The following is a 26,131-nucleotide window of genomic DNA, read 5'->3' as shown; positions in this document are numbered from 1 at the left end:
GCAGACCGAATAGAAGAATCTGAAACCAGTGCTGCTGAAGGATGTGGAGGACATTGCCTTCATCTTCATCTTCACTAACAGCTTTTATCGTTCCCTTCACTGTCTTCCTGCTCTGATGCTTTTTTCCCCCCGTCGCTCCCTCTCCGAGCTTTTCACCTCACGTGTCAGCCTAAATTCTCCCGCTGCGTTTGTGACGTTCTCTGTTTTTCCCTCTCACTCCCTCCCCCACTCGCCGCTGCGACGCACAAGAGCGGTTCACACACGGCTACGGGCTCTCTTTCTGTTCAAAGAGTCTCAGCCGTAGAAGGTTGCCAGTAAGAGCACAGAAAGGGCCTCATCGCACAGCGCATGCACATAAATCTAATTAGAGTCCTTTGCTGAATCGCTGGCTAATTTTTATTAATCGATCACGGAAGAGCCGGACACGTCAGGGTTTAGGGGATGATATATAGCACTGCAGAGGAAGTGTGTGTGTGTGTTTAAGAATGAATAAAGTGAGTTTGTGGGGACATTGAGCTTGTGTATAGATGGCTGACCTTCAAAAGCAATGATGTTGCCAAGTGTGAGATCACTATTCACAGCATTAATACAACTCATCCATATTATTCACAGTAGAAGATGAGCAATATGTTGGATTAAGCGGTACTGAGCAAAAAAAAAAAAAGTCTAAAATTCCAAAATAAACAGTGATATGTAGTACAGTTTTTTTGTAAAACAATGTAATGAAAATATGCAAAATATGCCTGACAAGATGAATGACACTGAATGACATTTTAGTGGGTACATTTTGTATAAAAAAAACAGAAAGCTTTGTGTTGAGGAAAAAAACCCAACAATTTAAGGCAATATCACACAAATTTAGCTTTTCCGCTGCAGGTATAAATTACATTTCAAAACATTTTAAGAGCCATTTTAAAACAGAAAAGTATTTCACAATATTACTGTTTTCGCTATATTTTTGGTTAGTGGTTCCTTTTGAAAGTTACAAATAATAGGGAATATAGTGCAGCTATATTTGAAAAGTTCAGATGCAAAAGTCTTTAAAAGCCATCTTGGTCAAAAATAAGATGATACCGAGCGAATGCTCTCTACACACTGTATATGTTTATCAAATACTTTAAATATGCTAAATCCCAGCCTTAACCCATTCTGAAGTACCAGCACTTACATAGATACCTATACTCATCTGCATCCCAAAAAAAATAATGCCAATTTTAAAGAAAAATGTCAGACGTGAATCTTCATTCCATAACCGATAATTTCATATGATGCACTTCATGTGAGTAGAGATACATGTGTAACCAGGTATGCGAGTAACACATGTACTCTGGTTAGGATGCTGCCTTGAAGGTAGCTGTCTATGTAGGTGGTAGACAACTGTAGGGTTTCAGAACCATGACTGACTCAACTTTAAACTACATGAATGATTACTACAGAAAGCACAGACCAACCTGCACATGCCGAAAAAATCTGCCTCTTCTTCCTCGCACCTATCATCTAGCTCTTTCAGAGCCAGTGTCACGTCCTCCTCACATACTGAATCGGGGGCCGAGTCCAGGGCAAGGGGCAGAACAGTCTCCTCCTCACACATGGAGTCCGAGGTGGAGTCTATGACGGGGGCTGGCAGCACCGGCTCGTCATCAAAGAGGGATCCAGGCGGGCTGTCCACAGCTGGTGGCGGAGGGGGTGCTGGGTCCAGGTCGTCGGTGGGGTCCTGGGAGTCAGGTAAGTCGCAGAGCTCAGGGTGATCTGAGGGTAAAGGAGGAGCACTGCCAAACCCCGTATCCTCACTGACACTGCTGCTCAATTCATCCGCTGCTGTTACACTAGCATCCTGCAATTGTGAATATGACAGTAAAGGGAAGTCAGGACTGGGGCAAAGAGGGAAACATGTATGTTGGGGGACAATAACACCTCGAAGTACTTTATACAGGAATAATAATACACAAAATCTGAATCTTCGAGTTATGTAATGTGTGCACTAAGCATGACACTCTAGAACTGTTGCTGTAGAAACTATTCATTTTTACTGAAATAGAAAAGACTATTTATTTGGGTCAACATTCAGGATTCAGACTAGGTAGTAAACATTACACTTAGAGTGAACGTCACCAAGGGACTCTTAAGCACCACCACTCGCAAAATGGCCTTGCTGTACACGTTCAGTGCTTTTATTAAGAGAGGAAAAATCAATAATGGTACGGGGCTAATCTTTCACCATTGACTTACAATGCAAATGTGACCAGCTGAGGAATAAACCTGTGACATCAGTGGATCTATATTAAATGGACCACTGTATTTCCATTCATAAATCACATAAATGCACAGAGCTAAATAGCGTCTGGACTATTAAATCAATCAATCAAAATAATGGAGAAATATCTTTTCCCTGAGCCTTACATACTTGTTATTTGGAGGTTCACAGGTATGTTAAACATTTAATCTAAAAATAGTAAATAGCAAGCTGCTTTTATATGCTTTACATAAAATGCTCTGTAATAGAGTATTGCTTCAGACACATTAGCCAAACTTATGACGATAAACTGAAAATGTCAAATATTGGCAAAATATATCAGTCAACCACTATATACAATTGATCGTTGGAAGGTTCAAAATTCAGCCAATCAAACAAATTATGCAACAATTGATAGTGTCACATGAGCTCAATGTCTGTAACTCAAGAGATCTTTGAGATGTATGACAGATGTTATTATTAAGTTAAATTCCAGAACACAACAGGAATGATGGTAAAACATCTCTGGGAACAAACTGTTCCATCTCAGACTCATGGTTTATTCAAACTTAAAGGAGACAACCAAAAAAAAAAAAAAAAAAAAAAAAAAACCTAATTGAACGAGTTTCTTTTTCTCTTCTCCTCCTCCTCCTCCTCCTCCTCCTATCTATTTATGAGTCTAATGCATTAACAGAAGAAGGGAGGGTGGCGTGGAGCCAAAGTAGAGGAGGTATTAGAGAAAGCTTTTAGGCGTTCTTGGCTGTGGTGGCCAAGCAGATGAGTAAGACTATCGATGGTTTTATCTGGACTCATTACGCTAAGAGCTGGAGAATGACAGGCGAGATGCCCTTGAGCTGATATTGAGGAATGACTGGACCGGACTCAACTGGTCTTGGCTGGACTGAGTAAGTATTGATCAAAAGTTGTTCATTCATTAACATTAACAGGAGGAGTATTCTCCTGTGAATTGTGACCAGGGGATATGCAGAGTTTCATTTTGACTGGAAATCATCTGGACAGTTATGGTTGCGTGTATAAAGGTTGACCTGTGGGAACGTCGTAAAAAGATTGTTTTTCTAAAATAGAACTGTGTCATTCAAACATCAACAAATGAACTCAGATATGAGCAGTTAGTTAAGTTACAGTGTTAGTAACATAGCTGGTTAAAGCCTGTTAGCAGTCTTTAATGTTCTCTCAGTCGGGCTGTGCCTTTGTTTTATTTGATAAGTACTGCATGCTTTTTCATTAACAGGGATAGTTCACCAAAAAATGGTTTCCACTTATTCGCCCTCATACTGTCCCACTGAAACACAAAATACACTTTAAAGAATCTTCACACTGTATTTTCCATACAATGACAGCATAAAGTGACCAGGAGATGCCAGGCCTTAAAAATAACACAAAAAGAGCTCCATAAAAAGTGTTCCAAACTATTGATTTGCTACATTTAAAGTCTTCTGAAATCAGCTTTTTGCTAGGAACAGTAATGTAGTTGTTATTCTTTAAACGCATTCCCCTTCACTGTACCTTTCATATGTTTAAACTTGATGTCAATAACACAGAATGCCATTGGTTAACATCAAATGTCTGTTTACAATGCAAAGCTATCACATTGTTTCAGAAGACTTGAAATACAATGACTGAATTATATATAGACTACTTTTGTTGGAGTTTTCCGTGTAATTCTGGAGCCTGACAGCATGTGGTGACTGCTATCATTAAAAGGAAAAAAAAAAATCAGCATGAATTTTCTTCAAAATTATTTGTGTTCCACCGAAAAAAAATAGCCTTCACTTTTGGGGATACGGCCTTTCAATTCTCATAGCATGGTGGGTTTTCACTAATACTCACAATGACGTTGCAGGTCCATGGATAGAAGTGAGTGGTCTTCGTCAGAGCCTAAAGCGTGTTAACGTCTGTGTTTTTCAACCTTTCTGGGACCAAATTTGAGGTAGTTCTAGCACAGCAGGCCTGAGGTGTATGTTTGTCTTTGATAATCTTTCCCCCAATCAAACATCAAGCAGGCAAGCAAGCCCCACCCTCATAGCAGTCAATCATTATCTAATGACAGGCATCCCATAAAGCAACACCCGGTGAGAAAAAGAGAACATGAGCCAGTATTCTGGCAGAGGAAACAGATAGTGCCCAGTGTTCAAAATGTAACACTTTCCGGAAACACTTTAGCAGCAAAGTCGGCATTAAAAGCTTGACATTGACATTTTTGGACGATGTAGGAAAATGATAGGTGAGAAAACAGCACAAGTTGACTCCACAAGAGAGCAAAAAGCAAATTGCTAAATAGCACCCGTGCACCACAATTTATTGAGACTCCTGATTGATCCCACCTCAGGCAGCTGGCTGCTATTGCTGTCAGAGTGGGCGGTCTCAGGGGTGGGACTGTCTGGGCGGGGCAGCGGTGGGGTGGGCGTGGCCTCTTCTGTCAGGGCACTGCTGGAGGACTCTTGTGACTGCTGGAGGGAGTCCATGTGATTAGATATGGCATCTTCGGTCGCTGAATCACTATTAAGCTATGTAAAAAAAAAAAAAAAAAAAAAGAAAAATTAATCAGCATAATGCATCTGCTGTAGAATTCTCTACCCTAAAGTAAGTGTTATGCTGCATGCAAATATAACGGATTAATGAAAAAGAGTCCTGTACTTCTTTATATTTAATTTGGCTTTTATCATGACAACATGCGACATGCCAGAAAAATTTTGTGAGCCTGGCAAAACTAATTACATTTCAACTTTCAGTTTTCAGTTTAAACAGTGTGTGAAGAAATAAGACAAAAACAGGAAAAGGAAAATGACTTTCACTCAGCAGCATTTAAACAATTGGTTTTCTTAAGCTCTGCTTAGTAGCTCATGCCCCATAGCAAGCAGAAGGGTGAAAAAACTTAGAGGTTTGAAATATATATAAAAGTTTACATCTAAACATTCATGCAGAAAAAACTATTTGAGTCCATTCAAGTAATGAGAAGGCCCACAAGGAATATGCTTTTTTTTTTTGCATTCAATTAATCTCTGGAATAAACTGTTTGATAAGCAGTCTGGATAAGTTGATGCTATTTGCTGAAAATAATTTCACAGAAATTTTACAGACAATTACATAATGTAAGTATTAAGAATGACTTAAGAGCATGTCTCCACAAATGTACAATGCCTCGTCTTTGTTTTAAGCTAAAAGTATAATCAAATTACACAAATTTTATATATTATACACACACACACACACACACACACACACACACACACACACACACACATCTGTGTGCAGATTCCGTGTAGGCCTCTAAATGAGATCATGCTGTCATGGGTCTAAACAGCTAAGTTAGTATAAGAAATGAAAACCACTGCAAAGTTACTCTGGCTAATAAAAAAGACTGAAAATTTGGGTCCCCATCCCCATACTTACCCAAAACAAATTATGCAACAAAATTAAATTAAAAGGTCAAAGAAAGGTTTTGGGAATACTAAAAATAAATAGTTTGCTTGGCAGCAGGGAGAAGTGCAGAAGGCACTCGTCTAAAGACACTGGAAGTGCGGGTTATGCAGAAAGCAAGCATCTAACCCCGCCTAGATAGGCCGTGGCAGCGTCTAAGCCCAGTTTGGCGCACAGACACACCATGCCGGTGCCCCCTGTGTGGAGGGGGCCCAGAGGAGAGGGGACTTACGAGGTTGGAGCGGGTGAGAATCTGGCTAGCGCTCAGTACCTCCTCCTCAGATGACTCATCGGTGTCCTCTGGCTGGATGAGACTGGGTGTGCTGCCGGAATACTGGCAGTCCTGCAGAGATGGGGTGTCACCTTTGTCAATGCTGTCCAGAGAGCGACGTCTCACACCCCAGTTGAAGTTGTCCATGCTCTCCCCCTGCAGGTGGAACAGTAGAAAGCCAATGAGAGCAAAGCACTTCACCATTTAACTGCAAGCAAGCTGTGTGAATTATAGAGAAAATAAAGGATAAGAAATTAAATTATTACACTATACAAATCACAACACAACACGCACAACCACAGAGCACAGTGGGGTCGGTGAAGACAGAAAACAACACAAAAATGGCCAAAAACTCGAAATCCTATATTCAAAATTGACATTCCATTTCAATTAAACTTGTTCATTTGCAACATCCATGTCCCTGAGAAACTCATTTAGGTACAAGTATAAAAACAAACCCACTTGATTGGATAGCGAGAAGTTAGAAACATTTTCAAAATGAATGATGAGGCTAATCAATTAGAAAAAAAAACTAAAACAACTTTTTCCTAAACTCTGCTTAAAACTTACCTGAAGCTCCTGGATGCAAAAGAAGAAGAAAGATAACAAGAGTGTTAGGGATAGTTAAGACAGAGATAATGTGGAGACATACAAACGGACACAGGTGATGTCAGAGAAATACAAACACACATAGACTCTCTCTTTGTTAAGGATGAGAACATGAATCAGTTCTGAGATCCTTGCAAGACAAAATACTTTCAGAATTGTCTGTTAATTATCAAAATATGTAGCAAAATGTCCAGAGCATCAGTGCTCACCTCTCCATCCTCCAACTCAACATCCAGGAAGTCAAAGTCCTTAAAGACACCAAACTGCTGTTCACTTCCTGCATCTTCTGCTTGCACTTCCTCCTCCCGTGTCACTTCCTCTACAGTCGGGATCAGACTGGTCTGTTGGTCACCTGCATCCAAATCCTCATTTGAAGAGAACACCACCTACAGAAAAGAGGTGTAATTAGTCATCTCTAAAACTACGCAACCTGATAATGTTATGAATACAAGAAAGAAAAACTTACAGAGGGGTTTTTAGGCATGCCAGACTCTGGACCACACAGAGACAGGACGTTCATCAATTTCTCCCGTGTTCTCCTCTAAAAGCAGACAACGACAAATATAACCATTACAATGAGAGTTAAAAAAAGAAAATGAAAAATTTAAGCTGCAGTTGGTTAATTTAGAATAAAAAGATTTTCACAATGATTGACAATACCTGTGAGAGCTGCGGTCTCTTCCAGCTCACTGGTACCAGCCCATTTGAATTGGAGCCGGAGGAAGTAGAGGACGTGCTTCTTGTCACGGCAATTACCTGCGGTTTTCCATTACGCCCTGCACTTCGCTGGTCTCCGTACTTGTGACCTATAATAGGTGTCTGTGGGTCAAATGTTAAAAAGATGTCAAAAAAAGCTACAAAGTGTTTATATCTACACTAGACATACATAAGCCTTCAGAAATTTGGGGTTGGTGAGGGGGAAAAAAAAAGAATCTCATAAATACAGTTAAACAGTAATAATGGGTTGTTTTTTTCCGCTGAATTTTAAATCACAGTTTTAAAGTGCCCCTATTATGGATTTTAGAAAAACGCAGTGTATAACACAGTTCTAAGTGAATGAAAACATCCTGCAACGTTTTAAATCTGGAACCTCACTGTGAATAAAATTTTTCCCTCAAAAAAAAAAAAAAAAAAAAAAGGTGACTCTGAATCATTAAAACAAGTCATTTTTTAAAAAAGTCCCAAGCTGTTTCATTGTGAAGTCAAAGTGAAACATTAGCATATTGATAATAGAGGCACTTTAATATACAATAAAATGTAAAGTATTTCTGTGATATAAAGCCACTACTCCAGTCTTCAGTTTCACATGATCCTTCAGAAATCCGATTATGCTGATTTGCCGCTCAAAAAACATGGCTTATCTGTATAAATGTTTTCATATGTTTGAGGAAACTGATACTTTTTTTCCCTCAGCATGTGAAGAACAAAAACTTAAAATACCAGCATTTATTTTAAAACGGAAATCCCTTGTAACTTCACTTTTGATCAATTTAATGCAGCCTTGCTAAATAAAAGTATTCATTTCGTTGTACAACATCTTACTGATCTCAAACTTTTGAAGAGTATAAATAAAACAACTAAATAAAAGTGACAGAAGACAGAGAAGATGGCAATCCAAGCACCTCTGAGATGTCAAAGTGGAAGTCCAGCGTTTTTCCTGGCAGTTCTTTGGATGAGTTGTTGAATATGCGAGTGAAAGCGATCTCCGGGGAGCCGGTGGACTCTGTGCTGTAGGAGCGCTGCACCTCATCAGGAACCACTAAACTAGCAGAGCGAGACACCACTAACTTCAGAATGTTCTGGGCCTCCTTCCAGTACGGGCTCTGTAGCAACGCACAGACACAACAAACACAACAACACTTCAGCCATTTTTCACCATACCTCCTTCTCTTTTGTCCTGATTTAACCTTGAGGGACTCGTGAGATGAAAAGCTTCAACAAAGACCACAGAGGAGGAAAGTGATGATGCAGCTTATAGCTCCTCAAAACAGCCTCACAAAACAAACCGCTCCCAGGCATTTCATACAGACTAATACATACTACAGCAAAGTCCACTGTCCATTACTACAAACACACCCCCAGGCAATGGAGAACAGATAAAGGAATTCAAACACACATGGAATGCTCCGTCTTCACGATCTCTCAAAAAAGAGACCGGGATACTAAAATAAATTATTGGAGGGATTGATCTTCTGAGTGTTAACAGCAGAAAGAGAAAGCTGTACACAGACCTGTACATATTTGCCAATGATCTTCATGATTTCCAAGTTGAACTGTTTGACAGGAGCAGCAGACAGGTCAATGTGACTCAGTAAACTGTAGATGATCTGTAGCAAAGACTGCTGCATGCTGTTCAAGCCCTTCTCCAAGAGCTGAAACATAAGTCAAATGCATTTTATATATACTTCAGGACCAAGTTATATGACAGAAAAATGTGGATGGAGACTTTGTGATTGATTTAAGTGTGCAAATAAATAAATAAATAAATAAATATCAAAGAATTACAAAAATACACAGTTTGAACAAAAATATGAAGCAGCACAACTGTTCTCAACAATGATAATAAAGCTTGGAGTAAAGGCTTCTGAAAAATCAGCTTTGCCATAACAGGAATAAATGACATTTTAAAACAGAAAACTGCAATTTCAATATTAAATTATATCAAAATAATATTTGAATTTGAATATTTGAATAATGAATTTTTACTGAATTCTTCAATAGAATAAAGAATATAGCCTCGGTGAGCATAAGAGAGTAGTAAGAAACAGATAAAATTACTAAATATATAAGCATCCATGCATAACATTTATATATTTATTTCAACTTCTCAGTTTACTCTGAAGAAATTATTCAGTGGCTTTTTCTGACAACAGGGTGCTGTCTGAAAAACTATTTTTACTTGCATCTAATTTTTACTGAATCCAACTATATGAAATAAGGCACAGTATGTAAATCAAATTCTTCTATTCAAATTTACCTCAGCTAGGTATGTGACCAGGTTAAAGGTGATTTCAGAGAAGGAATCGTGCAAGTAGCGGCACACCACGTTGATCCAGTTGGTGCTGTCTCTCGAGTAACTGTGAGTTGAATACAAGCTCATCATGTGTGCCAGGTTGGCCAGTGTGGCTGACTTTTCTTCAGCACATACTTTGGCGATCCGATCAGCCGTCTCCTTACAGAACACTGTGGGGTTGTCAAAGTGCTGGACCAGGTGTGGAAGCAGGCACAGGATATTCAGAGGAAAACCTGACAGAAAGAAAATATGTTCAGAAATAAATACACTAACACATCCTAAATTACTGAAACAAATATTGATTAATGACCCAACGGCGCACCTGCTAGCTGCGAGGGGTCTATGAGTGTGTGTCGCGACACGGTGATGAGTTTACTGAGGAGGTGAATCGTGAGCTCCTGTGTTGCAGCTGAAGTGAAACCCTTCAGGAAGAGCGTCAGCAGGCCGGGGAAGTTGTACCACTTCAGTTTGGCCTGCACTCTCTCCAGCTTCTCTCTGCTGTCCGGCTTCTCCAGGGGCATTTGGGCCAGCAGTCGGTTCAGCAGCCTGAGTGCCAGCAAGTACTCAAACTCATAATCGGACTCCAACAGGGACGTTGCTATCCAGAAGACAGTCGCCATCAGGTTGGTGGGGTCGGTTGGTGGCACCACCTCACCAGATCCTCCTCCGGTTCCGCCTCCTCCTCCATCACCACGAACACCATCTTCTCGTAACGATGATAAACTCCGCGTGCGGGCTAAATTTCCGTGGCTGCCACCCAGTCGGTCGGCTACATCGAGGGTATTGCTGCGGCGCCGATCTCCTAGGCGTTCACCCATCAGACTGGCACGGAGCGAGTTGCTGCGAGCATGGCTGTAATGGACATGCAAGAAACTTCCACTGCCGAGGTTCAGTTGACCGGTACTTTTCCTGTTATTGGCAAATTTGGTGCCCTGCAGAGGATCATGGGAGGCCCTACAGAGATGGAGACAGTGTCTCAGGTTTATTTGGGTAAAAAAAGTGTGTTACATAATATGAAAATAAATAACGTTGTCTTACTGTGAGAGTGCAGTGAGCAGGTCATAGCTCTTCATTGTTTCAGCAAGAGTGTCTATACCAGCCTCTAGTGTCAACAGCAACTCGATAACAAAACCCTGCAAGAGACATATAAAATGTTTGACTATGACCGTTTACATAGCATACCATAGCAAAGCCTGTCTTGGCATTTCAGATTGGGCCAATATGCGCACTGATGCAAGTCTGAAAAAAAGTAAAATCTAAAAGTAGTAGACTGAAGTAGATGATGTTTTGTTAAAATGGTAAGAATATTAACACAAATGTCAAAAAAGTATTTTAAGAAATTGTAATTTTCATTAGAAAAATGCATTATTTAAATACACATTTTTATTAATTTAAATAAAAGTAAATTATTCAAAATTATTCCAACATACTTCTTATACACTCACACACACACACATATAGCCTAAAATATTATTAAGTATGTTGGAATGTCAAGTAAAAAAAATCTGAAGAACTGTCCCGATTAGCTGAGAAGAAACAAATTCTCATTGTTGAGGCCTGCTATTGTTTTCTTATCAGTACTTCTGGAAGACTGGGATATTTCTATATACCTGAGCCTCTTCCCCTGGATCTCCCACAGTCTCTACCAGACGAGAAAGCACGTCTGACAGCGTGGAGGCTGTGAGTGGCTGTTTCAGTGCTCTGAAGATCTGGAAAGAGCGACCAGCGTAATGCCTTGATGAGCAAGACAGAGCTGTCTGCAGAGCAACTTCACTCAGTTCCTGCTCCAACTGGTAACCTAATTAAACACGCAGCACAAGAACCCATCACAACCACAGCTGAAATATTTCCATTTTCTTAAAGAATAAAATCAGCATGGCTTGATATGGAAGCTTGTCCTCTACAGTGCAGTGAAATGAGCAAAAATTGTGTCTTACCAGATGGTGTCTGTTTAAAGACGTTGACAACATGGCGGAGGAATACACTAAGTTGATCAGCACTTTTGATGTTGGGGTTTTTGGGAGAGACGTCTTCATGGTTCCACAGCGGACCACGTTTCCTATGGGCCAATCAATCAAAAGAACAGAATTTGAGGAATTGACAAAATGGGAAATGTCTAACATAGAACAAAGGCAAAGCAGGCTCACACAACTCTCAATAAACAACCATTATGTAAAAAACCACTCTGAATCAAACATTCACACAGATGAGACTGAGCGCGCACACACACACACACACACACACACACACACACATGCAAGGCAACAATACCCTCTCCTGTTAGACATGGCTGCAGGCAGAGGAAAAAATACAGTATCTTAACAAGAAATAAATGTACATTAGATATGTATCCAGGGAAACTAGGCAGGAACCACATTGATTATTAAAAAAAAACCCACTGTTATTTAAACCTAAATTTTTGTATTTTTGACGTTAAAACGCTTCCCTTCTTTTTATGTAAAGACAACTATAAGAAAAACATACTAGAAAGGACGTACTATTACTAATACTTAAAACTATATCTTTTATTTACACATTTGTTATTTACTTCTATCCTCAACGATTCGGGGGAAGTTTCTCCAGAAAGGTATTGGTTGATACGACCAAAAAAAAAAAAAAAAAAAAAAATGTATAGATTTTTTTTCATGATATAAACATAACATACAAAGGATGCATTACATGTTTGGCAGTTTTATAAAAATCTCTCCTCAAAAATGGTGTGTAATAAAATTAATTTCTAACTTCTACAAGTTAATCAATTGGCTGAAATGTTATTTTTAAATGCATTACTACTGATAGGTACATTTTCACAAAAGAATATTATTATACATTTCTGTCATAAAAGTAATTAATTTAAATAAAAGCAAATATGTATTTTTATGAATTGTCATGGAAAGCTTTGAGCAATTATTAAACTCGACCTATTTCATTGTTTGCCAGAAGCACTCCTGAACATACGAAACTCTTAAGAAAGATTGCATGTTATTGATTAAAATGCTTGGTGTATTCCACATTTAGATAATGAAATCACAGCCCTAAGATGAAGAATTTGACAGACTGGCCTGCAGAGACCCCTTACCTTGAGCTGATGAACTCAATGAGGTTTTTGACCTTCTCGTCCTGCTCTGCAGACAGGTCCACTTCATTAAGGAGAGTCGGGGGGAGGTGAGGCAGCACTGAGCTACCCAGACTGATACTAGAGGAAGTGGAGCTGGAGCTCAGGCCAGAGTCTGTCATAGGAGACGGCTGGTAGTCTGGCATCAGTTCTGTAACACCTGGGAGACAAACAGATGCTTAATTATTACTGTAGTTCATTTAATTCACTTACTATTAATTAATTACTATTATCAATTAGTTGTACAAGCACACTACAGACGGACAAGCCAATGCAAATGGCCAATGCTTTACTTTTAAGTACCTGTGAGGTTGAACTCCTGAAGAGTGGGTTTGACTGTCAGAACTCTGGGCTCGTTCAGCTCACGGTTTCGAAGAAGCACAGACGCTAGTGACTGGACGCTGCTGTTGGTGCCCTGGACAACCAGCAGGTGGAGCAGTAAACGTTTGCAGTGTTCATAGACCTCAGGATGCTGATGGTCGAAGCCTACAAGCGCAAATATATGCATTTTAGGACATACAATGTGACCATTCCAGTGATGATGTTTCTTCATAAACTGTACGGCTGTAAATGCGTTACCTATAAAAATGGCATGCAGCAGCAGGTGAAGGTATGAGCTCCATTCCACTTTGACCCCATGGTCCACAATGAGGTCAGTCAGCAAGATCACTGCAATGTTACACCTGTAAATAAAATGGCAAGGTGTTGTCAGCAATGAAATTCCAAAGAGAACAACACCGAGTCTGATTTATGACACACTGAGTACGTCAAGTTACCTGTGTAGGGACACTCCAGGTGTGGTGGTCTCAGGCAGGTAATCGACCAGAGGTGACCAGCAGCCGCCAGTGGGAGGAAATGGGAGGGGCTCAGGCCGGTTATGGTCCATCACCTTTAGACGCCAGTTAGCATAGACAGGCATAGAGTCACCTACAAAGAGAAAGAACATGTTTATACACACCGTTTCAGACCTCTCTAATCTCTTATGCTCACCAACGCATGCATTTATCTGATCAAAATACAGGATTAACAGTAATACTGTTAATTTTTTATTTGAAATGAAAAGATTTTCAAATCTTTATAGCCATCCTTTATACATTCGGACTGAGTGTTTTTTTGGTCAGAGCAGGAGCAACATCAGATGTTTGAGGACAGTGATGTTAATGTACTCACTCTTCTCCTCCTCATAGGATCCTCCCGAGCTGCTGCTGTAACGGGACTCCAGTCGATGGTGCTGTCTGTTCAGATTACTGTTCAGACCAGTGTAGATGTCCAAGTGAGTGTAACTGTGCAGAGATACAAAAGTTACATTCAGTTACATTCAGAAAGAACAACCAGTCAGCAATAGCTAATAAACAGAGCTTGTTTTATTTTTAGTAGGATTAGTAAAAAGTTTTTTGTTTGTAAATGGAACACATTCCTGAATCTGGAAACAGTTTACCTGTCCTCCATATTGGAATCTTTGATTTTGCTCTCATGGTGTCCATCAGGTCCAGGTACCATGGTGTTACTACTGGATGTTGTTCCTGGAAATAGCAAAACATTTCAACAAAATGACAATGATAATGTGAATGCTTCCTTAGATCTCCTGTTAATCTAACAATCTTAATCTTATTTTTTTAAAGGCCATGTTGATAAACGCAAGGCATTTAAAGCATGTATACCTGATGTAACAGAAGGGATCTTGTAAGAGGAAGTAATGCGGTAGTAAGGTGGGTTATCCATATGAGTGACGGCTGAGGATACAGGGTCTGTTAGCTCTAGCTCATACATTAACTCCTCCAGCAGCTGCATCGTCTTATCCCTGCCCAGATACACTACCACACGCTTCACCTGAAAAATATTAGGAAACTCAATCAGAAACACAGCAGCACGTTATTAAGTAACATGGGCAAATTCTCAAGAGCAGCCCATCTTTCTTAAGGATTGAGTATCTGGCCAGGACAGGTGTCACTCACATAAGGCAGGAGACTCGGTTCACTGTTGACTCCAGACATGCTGATGAGAAAGTGCAGGATGATCTTTAGATTTTTAGGCCAGCTGTCAGCTAAAGTGGTCCAGACGTTCTCAATCTCTGACCATGCAAATTCATCACCGTACTGTAAAATCAGACCATATGACAGTCATGCAATGATCACCTTCAAAAACTTGGGTATAAATTTGGTATTTATATAAAATGAAAAACTAAAATTAAATGGAAAAATGATGTTTGCTATGACGTTTGCAGATATTTACACCTGTACCCCAGTCGGCACACAGTGGTCATGTAGCATGTGTACCTTTGCAGTCATGAACATGAGGTTGTTGAGGATCATGGTAGTGGCATGTGGTGAGCCCCAGCCCTCTCCTTTCAGCCAACGACGGCTGTTCACCATCATCATCTCTCTCTCATGGGCGTCCTCCTCTTCCTCTGTTGATGGAGGTTCCTCTTGACGTCTTGCTGAAGGCTTGAAGTCTACCAGCTCTATGTTGTTCATCCAGGGTAGGAGGTAATGCAGCATCACCTGCCGGCCACCAGGGTGTGCTGTCTGTATTCTCTGACTCACCTCTGAGTAAAACAACACAAAATATATAATATATATATAATATTATAATATGTTTATGTGGTGGAAAACCTCTTTTTGATTTTTGACTCACAAAGTTATCGATGTTATATAAGCAATGGTTTGTGTACATTGCTATTGTGAGAAGTTTGGGAGAGTAAGATTTCTTATATTTTATTATATTTTTTATTTTATGTAAAAAATGTTGTGTTACAATATACACTATATTTCAAAACTTTGAGACAGTCTTTTTTCAAATAAATTAATATTTTTAGTCAGCATGTGTTAAATTTTTAATAAATACTGTTCTTTTTAACTTTTTGTTTATCAGCGAAATAAAGAAAAAAGTATCACAGGTTCCAAAATAATATTAAGCATCACAGTTTTAACACTGATAATAAATCAGAATATTAAATTAATTTCTAAAGGGTCACGAATCACTGAAGACTGGAGTAATGGCTGATGAAAATTCAGTGCTGCATCACTTTTTTCCCCTTTACTTTTTCTATCAAATTAATACAGCCTTAATGAGCGTAAGAGACTACATTAAAAAAGTATAAAAAAATCAGATTGACCCCAATCTTTTGTACCTGAGAAGATGGGAAGGGTGAGTTCAGGGTAGGTCCGTGCCAATTCTTCACTGAGCTGGTAGTAGGACACCGAGTACAGGTGAGGGAGAGGGGAGGCTGGAGACAAGACCCCATCGGTACGCTGGATCTCCAGTTTATGGGCATAACGGAACAGTTTGGGCTCCAAGATCTAATTGACAAACATATGATTTTATTTACCCAATTGTACAATCTTGGCATCATTCAACAGAAAAAAAAGCTTAAAACAATCTCTACTGACCTGCAGTAGCTGCATGGCGACCTCATAGATGTCTCTAGAAGAGTCAGCAGCTTTAAACAGGATGAGATTCAGCAAAACCACAGTGTCAAACTGGTAATCCCTACAAGAGACGAAACACAGTATTCATTTAACCTGAATTATTGACACAAATGCAAATCACATTTACCACGAAAACGTTGCAATGCAAACCTGTTATGAAAGACATTGGCGATGGCTCTGAAGCAGCCTGAAGCTACTCTGCGTGAGCCGGTGTAGCAGCGATCCACCGCCCAGAACATCAGATTGCTCTGGTCTGGGTTCAGCTCTAACAACAACATCACAGCCTCACAGCCCAACTGATGCACCTGAGCATAAAAATACATGCATGCAAAAGTTCATGAAAGTGAATTAGTGTTAGGGTTGGTGATGTCAGAAAGTGAGTTAACTGCATTTACCTTGCGATCTTGAGAGTCTAGAATGTTATCCAACCACTTATACAGATACCCATCAGAGGACAGGCCGACATTATCAGCCACCGGACCACAACACAGCACCGCAGACATGGCCTGTGCAGACACACATCGTACACCATATTTATGAGAGCGATATCCGTGGTGACCGCAAATGCAAATGTGTGTTTTTTGGTGAGACTGTACCTTTAGTGCACAGTACTGGTGTCTGTTGATCTGCATGTTGCGATCGCTGTATCGGTCCAGTGGTGTGAACATGATGCTGAAGGGTCCAGCCCAATGACTGAAGAGCATGAACAAACTATGTCTCAGAGACTGCTGAGGGAATATACTCCTCCTCTGATGCACTGCAGAAACACAATCACAAGATCACCTTTTGAAGATATGCTCATTTTCAAACACACCAAGAGTTAAACAGTTTTTTTACTATTTTACTATTTTCGACTCCATTCAGCCAATCTCCAGGTCTGGTGGTAGCAATTTTTGCTGTAGCTTAGCATAGATCATTGAATCTGATTAGACTGTTAATATCTTGTTTAAACATGACCAAAGAGTTTCAATATTTTTTCTATTTAAAACTGGACTCTAGAGATTTTCTAGCCTGATATAACCAGTGCTCTCATTCCGGTGCAATAATCAAGGACCTTTGCTGCCATACCATGGCTGCAACAGGCACAATGATATTTTGCAGTGCCTGAAACTGCTGTGGACAATTGCTTACAGCAGGATTATATGCTACTGCCGGACCCAGAGATCAGCTGAAAAGATAAAAAAAAGAAATTGAACTCAACTTAACCATTATCAAAAAAGCAGAGTGTTCCTTTAATAGCTATTAAGCCCAAGTTTCTGTGGCTGTGTACCTGGTACATTCTGTATGATATTGGCCACTAGGGCACTGAAGTGAGAGCGGATGTCTCTCAGTGTGTCTGAATCTTTGTCGTTCTCAGCCTCCAGAAGCTGTCGTGTGAGATCCACGTATTCCAGCAGAGTGCTGTTCAGAGAGTGAGACTCTCCGTCCAGACCACCACTCGCACTGCACAAAGAATATACACCTTACTGTTTATAACACAAAAAGTGCTAGCTATGAAATTAGCATTACCAAAACAAAGGAGTTAGAAATTGCATTCCAACTATCATTTAGAAAGCTGTTAAATGCAACAGATCACTTGAAATGCATTAGAAATGTTTATGATTTTCTCAAAAAAAAAGAAGAAGAGAGACTTATGTGAATATGTGAAATATTTTACAATTTAAAATACAACTTTACTACTTAATTATATTTTATACTGCACTTTATTACTTTGATGGCAAAGCTTATATATCAGCATTTAAAATGTTTCTGTCACATGATCATTCAACAATCTTTCTAATATGATGCTCAAGAAACATTTCTTATGATCAATGTTAAAAACAGTTACATTTAGTGTTACATTTTTTTGCAAAGCTTGATACATTTTTCCTGCCCTCAATAGTGTACATGTTGTGAGACTTACATCTGACTGATGACTCCAGAATCGGCCAATAGCTCAAATATCCGGACCAGCTGGACTCTGAGAATGTCACGACGCCGGCGTCGCTTCATGTTCTGCAGAAACAAGAAAAAAAAAAAACACAAGGATCAATAAACTGTTTAGATTTGCAACTGTATCACGAATAGATGGACAAAAAGCTTGAATTGTCTAGCTGAAACATTTGTCCTCAAAGGCATTCATTCCTTCCCAGGGTCAAGTGTCAAACTGTGGTGAACTCACCTCTGGCCTTCTCTCAAGCGCTTCTTTAATGATGGGGTTTAACTCCTCCAACAGCTCTCTGTAAGATACACCACTGGGTTAAAATGCAATGTAATTATGCATGCACTTTTTGTGTCAGGTGATCTTGAGGTGTACCTGAAGGCAACAGGGTTGGTCCTGCCAAGCCCCAGGACTAGAGACTCAGTGATGTCCATGCTCTCAGAGCGCATCATGGGAACCACATGCTTGAACAAGGAGGAAGGGGACGGAATGCTAATGATCTGCAAAGAGACATATCTTGTTTCAAATACAGTGTCCCAAGTCAGGCAACGTGCAAAAATATACTACACTTAACAGAGCTATTTATTGTATCTGACATTACAGCTGGTAGGGTGTCGTGATCTCTGACCTTGGAGTCGTAACTATATCCGCTGTCTGGGGTGGATGCCAGCGTTTCAGGTGGGGAGCAGCGTACAGAGCCAGGGGCTGATGAGGAAGATGATGAGGAGGATGAAGATGTGGAAGAGGTGGCAGAACTGCAGCAGAGGATTAGGTAGTTCCTCCAAAGGCCCACATAGGAGTCACTACTACTGCTCATGCTGTTCACCTTCTTAGCATTGATCGGGCTGCTGCAAGATCAAAGGTTACACAGGAAAGTCACATAATCTGTCTTATAAAAATATATCATAAAAAGTTTGCAGAATAAAAAAGATAACAATGTAGGGTATCAAATATAAACTGAAAACGTTAAAAGGGTCAAATGATGTGATTACAAGGTCTATTTTCATAAACCGCCCAAACGTTTATACAAAGAAAGAAGTCAAAACTATATTTCTCGCTGTAGTGTTGCTGCATGCGCCATGTTCTGGAGAAGTTGTTTTTCGTTGTGAAAGTGAACGTAACATCATATGACTGCTTTAACATACTGTATAATTATTTTTACCCATATCACCCATAGACACATTTGAATGTAAAAACATACTTGATGTCGACTTGTGGTGAAAGCAGCTGAAGGCGTGTAGAGGCGAAGACCCAAGCGTAGCTCAGCGCAGTGGGGCAGTGCTTGGGCAGGTGTTCTTGCCGCAGGTAACTAGACAGGCTGATGACCCAGGGGTCCTGACCTTGTGTCACATGGGCAAACACCCAGATGTGGGAGGGGCTTACCACATCAAACTGGTGGCTGATGGGAGACGAGCTCCACTCTGCCAGAGTCTGAAGGTCTATTCCACTAGGACAGTACAGCAGATTTGTCTACAGCAAAAAAAGGGACAAAAAAAAAAGCAAACATCATATAGTTTAATTTAGACTTTTTTAGATTTCTAAGCATTCCTCTCTGGAGGGACACCAATATCCAAACACACATAATATCCTGCCTTCCCTTACCTGATCGGCCCCAGTAAGGTGAATAAAGCTCTCGAGGACTGAAGCACTCAATCTGTCCATCACGTCTATAGCCAACTCCTCATCTCCCTGAGAGAGAGAAACAAGACAAAGAAATTAATATGAATTTAATATGAATTATCATCTCATGCAGATGAACAACAGGAAGTCATTAAGAACGGATGGCTACCTTTGCGATGCCAAGGGCCGTGTGCAGTGATCGGACTTCTTTGAGGACATTGACAGCGAGTCTGCGTGTTGCTGGTCGACAGCTACACAGCACCACCAGAGCAAGACCCTCCACCACATGCAGAACCGCCCAGAGAGGAGATCGCTCCAGAGGGAGAGATGGGCTCTAAAAAATACATTAAAAAATACAGTTAAACTACAAGCTAAAAATACAGGATAAACTACAATATAAAAACAAAACTATTCCTGTGATGGAAAAACTGAATTCTCAGCCTCTATTATTCCAGTCTTCAGTGTCACATGATAGTGAAATAATTCTAATATGCTGAATTGGTGCTCAATAGATGCTGAAAAGGTCTGCTGCTTACATTTTTTTATATATATTTTATAATAATTTAAAAAATAATAATAATAATAAAATAAATAATAATAAAATAAATAATAATAATAATAATTATATATATATATATATATATATATATATATATATATATATATATATATATATATATAAATAAAAGTTTTACTGGCACTTTTTTGTTAAAAAAATATTATATCATATAACTGTTGTATGTTTGTACCTGTGAATCATGGCTACGGTTGCTGCTCTGTACCGCCTGTCTCCACTGTATGATGAGCTGCAGCAGCATCTTGACAGCATTGTCCAGTAGTGTGGGGTGAACGTCAGTCACCTCCCTCACAATGAAATACACAAAACCAGACAACACGTCCTCTCTCCAGTCTGGGAAGTCCACCATCAGAGCCTGCAGAGTGGTGAACGCCAGACCACGCAGCTCCTCATCCATATGGATGGTCAGTCTGGATGGGTGGGAGAATGAAAGTCATTGTTTAAAGAATGCAATAAATAAATGCAGCACATCATCCTCTTCATAACAGCATCATGCATCACCAGAACCACAGAGGTCAAGTGGGATATGGTAAAACGGTAAAAGTTCTGACTACATGCTGTTACGACTTCACAGGAAGTCTGACTCACATTATGGTTGTTCTACAGGAAGTCATTAATATATGGAAATTAACATTTAATATAAGTATAGGTACTTTCGGAATAAGTCGAATAAGATTTTTCTGTTTGACTCAAACCTAAAATAATTAAACACTTTGTGAAAAGCTTTAAGCTTGTCTGTATTGAAAATCCTTGTCCAAATTGTTGGGTTATAGGCAATTAGCTTTACTTAAACTATGAAGATGAAACATTTTGGGAAATATGCAAATACAAAAAAGTGCACTCATAGCATTTTACATTGCACAACTTGCACTGTAACAATAAGTAAATTATGTAATAATAGCTGAAATGTAATAACCACCCTGTTGACATTTAAACCAAAATATTACACTTAATACAGAACCAAATTGATAGCCTGTGAATCAGAATAAAATCATTAAATTCTATGAATGATCAGTATGCATAAATGTAATTGTTCTTGAGCAACAACAGAACTAGTGAATTGGGAAATGGTTGGAGTTTTCTTGCGTTGATGAATGAGGGTTGACATGAGGGTCACAGGTCATTACTTGGCCAGTAGCTCGATGAGATCCTGTCTGCTCATGCCGTCTGGGATTAGTCTGGGAATGGCAGCTACACATGTCCGGAAAAGATCAATCTTCGGTTTACGCTCCCCACTACAGCAGAGTACAAACATATAATAAAATATAAAAAAACACCATTAATTTCCATATCATTAAAACAATTCTTAGATCTTATGCAAACAAAATCTCAAGAAACTAACGTGATCATGTCCTCAGGCTCTTTGTTGGACATCTGAACGTTGGTCATGCTCATTGATCGTCCCACTTCTTTATCCAGGTGCCTGAGGATGTTGTCCAGGGCCTTCCTAACCTGAGGGTAATACAGAGACATACCTACACAGACAAACACAAAACACCGAAAAAAACAGCTTAGTTCACACGCAAAATCTGGTACAAGAGCGGAAAAATGTTACAATAGACTACATACAGAGGCATTTCCTCAACTTCTAAACAATGAAGCCAGATAAATAAAACCACAATCTCCACTAATGGGCATGCAATGAGTTTTCCTGGAAAAAGCTAAACAAACTCCTAAAAAAAGTTACATTTAAGTATATGAAGAAATTGTGACCAATGCCCACATAGATTAAAAAAAGGAATGGACCACAATTACAATCCCAAAATATTTCAAACTTTCTTGAAACCACGTAAAAAAAGAACTTGGCAGGAATTTGAACTGTATTTATGCTGAAATGAGGACAGTTCATGCTCCAGGAATCACAAGTACATTCAAATCAACTATTCAAATATGACCTAAAATGATTTAGGGTAAGGACAGGCTTCATTTTGGAGAGCTGTGTAGGAACCGTACCGATGACCTTGGCTTCCTCGTCTGTGAGGGTGGTGTTGAGGAAGATCTTTTTGACCCGCAGTGTGTTGCCTGAAGGTAAGATGACACCTGTAGTGGGCATGGGCGGCTCGCCATCCTTCTGTTGTAAGCTATCGGCTATCACCAGGAAGGCCCGAAGACCAATATTCATCCTCTGAGAGAGAAGAGAGATAATTAGTTTCAATGTTTACCTTTTGGTCAAACATTACCACAATTTAAGGTTTGTTTGTTTTTGTTTTTTTTCAAAATATTTAATGCATGGCAAATTATGTGAATGTCTTCACACACCTCAGGATTAATGGTGAAAGTCTTGTGGGACTTGCCCACACACAGCAGGTCATAGATGATCTCTTTCATGGCAAAGTCCAGCCGTTCCTTTACAGATGGAAAGAACGTGCCACGAACCAATGAAAACCAACGCAATAAATCAACATCAACATCCCACATGTTTAATGTGATCATTTTACCTTTATATTATTTATTATAAAATTTAAAAAAAGATTGTTGATGTTAAAGAGGATGTTATTATTTACCTGAGCGATAAATTGAATAATTTTAACAAAGATGTTGAGGGGTGTGTCCCTGGGCACCACGCTGCGAGAGCCCTTTGGGAAAAGTGCTGTTACAATACTGAGGAGACGACTGTGAAGGAAAAGAGATGTGAAATGTGAAATACATATAAACAAGAATTGTCTACAAGACTCAGTTGGTACATATTTGTTTATGTCTGTGAGAGGTTTATCTTCTCAAACAATGGTATGTTTGTGGTTAGTGTCAGTACTGAGTGAATGTATTCTCAGTGTGTGCACAATTGGCATAAATACAAGATATTTCTGTAAATCTGTTTGAATGTGTAGGATTGTGTGTGCTACCTCTGCGTGGTTGTGTTGCTCTCACACTTGATCCTGATGATGTAAACCCAGAGCAGCCGGTACAAAGACTCCAGCGCTACACGAGACATTTTGGGATCTTTGTTCTAAAAGGAAAGATACAAAAAAGATCAGACAACAAGAACTCATGAAATAAGCCATAGAAATAAGGCATTTATTTCCAAAAAGTACAAGAGCAAGAAGGTAAAAAAAATAAAAATCTTTAGTGTGGATTTTTACAAAAACACCCCTTTAAACCCCCCAGTGAGTCAAAATGACCTCCAAAGACAATTCGCAAATGAACTGAGCCTACAAAATATGCTAGATTCATTCATAAAGAGCTGCTGTTTCATCGGTGTCATGATGGGTGATCAATAGTTCACTTGCTGCTCGTGACGAGCTAATGAGGAATATGACGCACTGGACTCCATTTACAAGCCAATAAGAGCCATCATTTCTGCTTTAACTGCATTGATGCACAAAGAGATGACTCATAAATCAGCTGCTCAGCAGAAGCAATGGCTGATGAAAGAGGGATTCATAAAAACTCTGCTAATGAATCTGTGATTAACACATCATGGTTCTTCCAAATCGAGTCACTGACTAAGCAGTTGTCTCTCTCACTCTTTTGGCTACTCGGTCTCTCTCTCGCGCACACACACACACACACACACACACACACACACACACACACACACACACACACACACACACACACACACACACACACACACACACACACTAATCAGACTGCAGTAAAGAGCATCAAACAGGATGTAATGACCAACGTGCACCATAGGGGGCGATATGATTGCATGGTTTGCAGCGAGCATCAACTACACAAGTAGTAGAGCAGTAGTACAGTGAAAACTCCCTAATGTCTTATTAGCAGGGATGACATTTCTTTATTCAGTTATCATGAATACATTTTTCTCTAAGTCTGCAGATACAATAAATAGTTGTAAATTCGAAACAAGCCGCTGTAAACAAGCTTTTTTTGTATTAATATTTTCCAGAAGTACATTGTGATTGCTGTTAAATTGCTTGCAAATGTGTAACACAAAATTTTATTTTTTGTTTTGGAAATGTATAGTAATGAAAATTATTTCTATATTTGTTTTGGCAAAATTGCCAAAAGAGAGTTTTGTGCTTCATCGTGCCTTCATCAGTGACTCTTTGAACTGGGTGGTTTTCCTGCGTGAATTCTTGAGGACAGCAGGACAGTAACGAAGTTATTTAGCATTGTTTCGCCTATGAAGAGGCGAAAGTGCCAAAAGTCTCAGGAAGCCCATGTGGAACACAGGTCAATCACATGACTTCTGAAAGGCGGGGTTAGCTCCCTTGAGGGTAACCATGGTAACTCACCTGCAGGGTCTCAATCTGCTTACGGATGCTGTTGTTTGACGGCATCTGGAGCCAATAAACGCAGGGGTAACAAAAAAGATGACAAAAGACAGGGGGTGATGGTGATGGGGAAGACATGCAGGTTAGAAAAAGAACAAGAGACAAACTTAAGAACAAAACAAAGCTTTGTGCTGCAACAACATGCAAAACAAAGTGCAGGGTGCATGGGATTTAATACTTCAGTGTCACATTCCTTACAGAATCAACACAAGTATTACAACATTTATCTATACTGCCTTAAGGAATGAAAATGGCCCATTTAAAAAATAAAAAAATAAAAACGTGTAAGATTATTTTATATTTCACTTAAATACAGTTGATGTACCAATGAAGAGTTTCTAATGGGTGAGAAGACAAACAACAGGAATGAATTAATAAAAATGTAATAAAAATATAAATATATAATAAATTATAAACAAAAATGGGAGGCAGGATTAGTGCATGCAAAGGGATGATTACCATTACAAGCAAAAGTAGACCAGACAGGGGAGCAGACAGACAAGCAGAACTGCAAAGGGAGTCCATGGATCAATCAGGAGAGGAATTATCCAGCACTGAGACTACAAATCCCATAAACCTGGGCTCAGTTGGCTAAAGACATTACACCAGATCACTGAAAAAACTTCACTTTTGATCCTGAATCATTCGCATGACTTTCTGAGAAGTGTAAGGAACGGCCTAAAGTGGATTTGGAGTAAGATTCACACTACAGTCCAATTCTGATCCAGTCCAGATCGAGATTAACGGAAAGCGAGTAAATTATTTAATCGGTACTGCAGGGAGTTACATAGAGTTTGATTACTCATTCATAAAATCACCACCACCAAATCAAAGCATCACGTATCAGTCCGCAAGATTCACATGATGAAGTTGCATAGATTGGAGAAAAACTCAATCATTGTGGAAAGGGAGTTAGGAAACCAATAAAATGATCACATCCTGGTAGCTGAACCAGCGATGATGAAAAAGAACAAGGACAAGCACAAACACACACGGTTTGGAGATGTGATTGAGGAAGAGTGGATGACACAGGTATAATTAACCAAACAGTATAAGCAAGAGGCATTTTATAGACGTTGTTTGTAACACCGCACCTTTCTACGAAATTATGTAAGTGAACCAACCCACTTACAAAATGAATTTTCATATTAAATCACCAAACCTCCCTTCAGGCTTCAGAATCTGTATGTATCAACACCTTTTTGCAGTGCCCAAACAACGTGATTAAAAGGTAAGATTTATAGCTACTTTTAAACAGCATTTTCTATGGTGCAATCTCAGCTCTAGCGTTTTGTTTTTGTTTCGTTTTTTCACAGGACGTCACAAAGCTGAAGTAAACACTATTCATTCCACTGTTAGAAAACATTACCTTTAGGTGGGAAAGGCAGTTCTGAAGGAAGATGTGCCAGTTATTGAGGAAGAACTGCTTTTGACTAACACAAAGCAGACATGTGACCAAGGGATACAATGCCTGAGGAGAGAAAAAAGCCACAAAAAAAAAAAAAGACAAAATAATTAAAAGCTGACTCTTAAATCAGATGTTGCAACTCTTATGCACTTGGACAGGTGAGCTTGGACAGATTTACAGTGAATAATAACTATTACTTGCTCAATACTACTGATTGAGCAGAAACTAAAAATTTGAAATATAAATGCAAA

The 26,131-nt window shown here is 39.5% G+C and overlaps 1 protein-coding gene across 11 annotated transcripts in view; it reads right to left on the bottom strand.

Annotated features, from left to right (window-relative positions):
* fryl (furry homolog, like) overlaps positions 1-26,131 on the bottom strand; it is a 77,252-nt gene that overhangs the window by 8,684 nt on the left and 42,437 nt on the right. For 4 of the 11 annotated variants that reach the window (XM_043218813.1, XM_043218804.1, XM_043218806.1 and 1 more), the window contains 45 exons: positions 25,842-25,943; positions 24,434-24,478; positions 23,072-23,175; positions 22,733-22,841; positions 22,488-22,574; positions 22,182-22,353; positions 21,571-21,703; positions 21,356-21,463; positions 20,401-20,638; positions 19,821-19,985; positions 19,634-19,720; positions 19,233-19,501; positions 18,660-18,879; positions 18,407-18,531; positions 18,272-18,329; positions 18,014-18,105; positions 17,381-17,553; positions 16,707-16,867; positions 16,506-16,616; positions 16,261-16,415; positions 16,072-16,171; positions 15,813-15,981; positions 14,959-15,227; positions 14,638-14,778; positions 14,344-14,512; positions 14,121-14,205; positions 13,853-13,965; positions 13,459-13,609; positions 13,262-13,365; positions 12,986-13,168; positions 12,647-12,842; positions 11,505-11,626; positions 11,178-11,365; positions 10,606-10,700; positions 9,890-10,521; positions 9,532-9,800; positions 8,786-8,926; positions 8,177-8,377; positions 7,215-7,373; positions 7,021-7,095; positions 6,764-6,940; positions 6,516-6,524; positions 5,907-6,101; positions 4,579-4,761; positions 1,452-1,834 (listed from right to left, as the gene is read on the bottom strand). In XM_043218813.1, the coding sequence (XP_043074748.1) occupies positions 1,452-1,834; positions 4,579-4,761; positions 5,907-6,101; positions 6,516-6,524; positions 6,764-6,940; positions 7,021-7,095; positions 7,215-7,373; positions 8,177-8,377; positions 8,786-8,926; positions 9,532-9,800; positions 9,890-10,521; positions 10,606-10,700; positions 11,178-11,365; positions 11,505-11,626; positions 12,647-12,842; positions 12,986-13,168; positions 13,262-13,365; positions 13,459-13,609; positions 13,853-13,965; positions 14,121-14,205; positions 14,344-14,512; positions 14,638-14,778; positions 14,959-15,227; positions 15,813-15,981; positions 16,072-16,171; positions 16,261-16,415; positions 16,506-16,616; positions 16,707-16,867; positions 17,381-17,553; positions 18,014-18,105; positions 18,272-18,329; positions 18,407-18,531; positions 18,660-18,879; positions 19,233-19,501; positions 19,634-19,720; positions 19,821-19,985; positions 20,401-20,638; positions 21,356-21,463; positions 21,571-21,703; positions 22,182-22,353; positions 22,488-22,574; positions 22,733-22,841; positions 23,072-23,175; positions 24,434-24,478; positions 25,842-25,943 (7,223 nt within the window). The remainder of the gene's footprint in view (positions 1-1,451; positions 1,835-4,578; positions 4,762-5,906; positions 6,102-6,515; positions 6,525-6,763; positions 6,941-7,020; positions 7,096-7,214; positions 7,374-8,176; positions 8,378-8,785; positions 8,927-9,531; positions 9,801-9,889; positions 10,522-10,605; positions 10,701-11,177; positions 11,366-11,504; positions 11,627-12,646; positions 12,843-12,985; positions 13,169-13,261; positions 13,366-13,458; positions 13,610-13,852; positions 13,966-14,120; positions 14,206-14,343; positions 14,513-14,637; positions 14,779-14,958; positions 15,228-15,812; positions 15,982-16,071; positions 16,172-16,260; positions 16,416-16,505; positions 16,617-16,706; positions 16,868-17,380; positions 17,554-18,013; positions 18,106-18,271; positions 18,330-18,406; positions 18,532-18,659; positions 18,880-19,232; positions 19,502-19,633; positions 19,721-19,820; positions 19,986-20,400; positions 20,639-21,355; positions 21,464-21,570; positions 21,704-22,181; positions 22,354-22,487; positions 22,575-22,732; positions 22,842-23,071; positions 23,176-24,433; positions 24,479-25,841; positions 25,944-26,131) is intronic. The other 7 variants (XM_043218805.1, XM_043218808.1, XM_043218810.1 and 4 more) reach the window with 4 other exon arrangements.

This window comes from Puntigrus tetrazona, chromosome 20, assembly GCF_018831695.1.
Source record: "Puntigrus tetrazona isolate hp1 chromosome 20, ASM1883169v1, whole genome shotgun sequence".
Classification (NCBI taxonomy): Eukaryota; Metazoa; Chordata; class Actinopteri; order Cypriniformes; family Cyprinidae; genus Puntigrus; species Puntigrus tetrazona.
The sequence above is the reverse complement of the archived record's forward strand: the minus strand, read 5'-3'. Positions and strand labels throughout refer to the sequence as shown.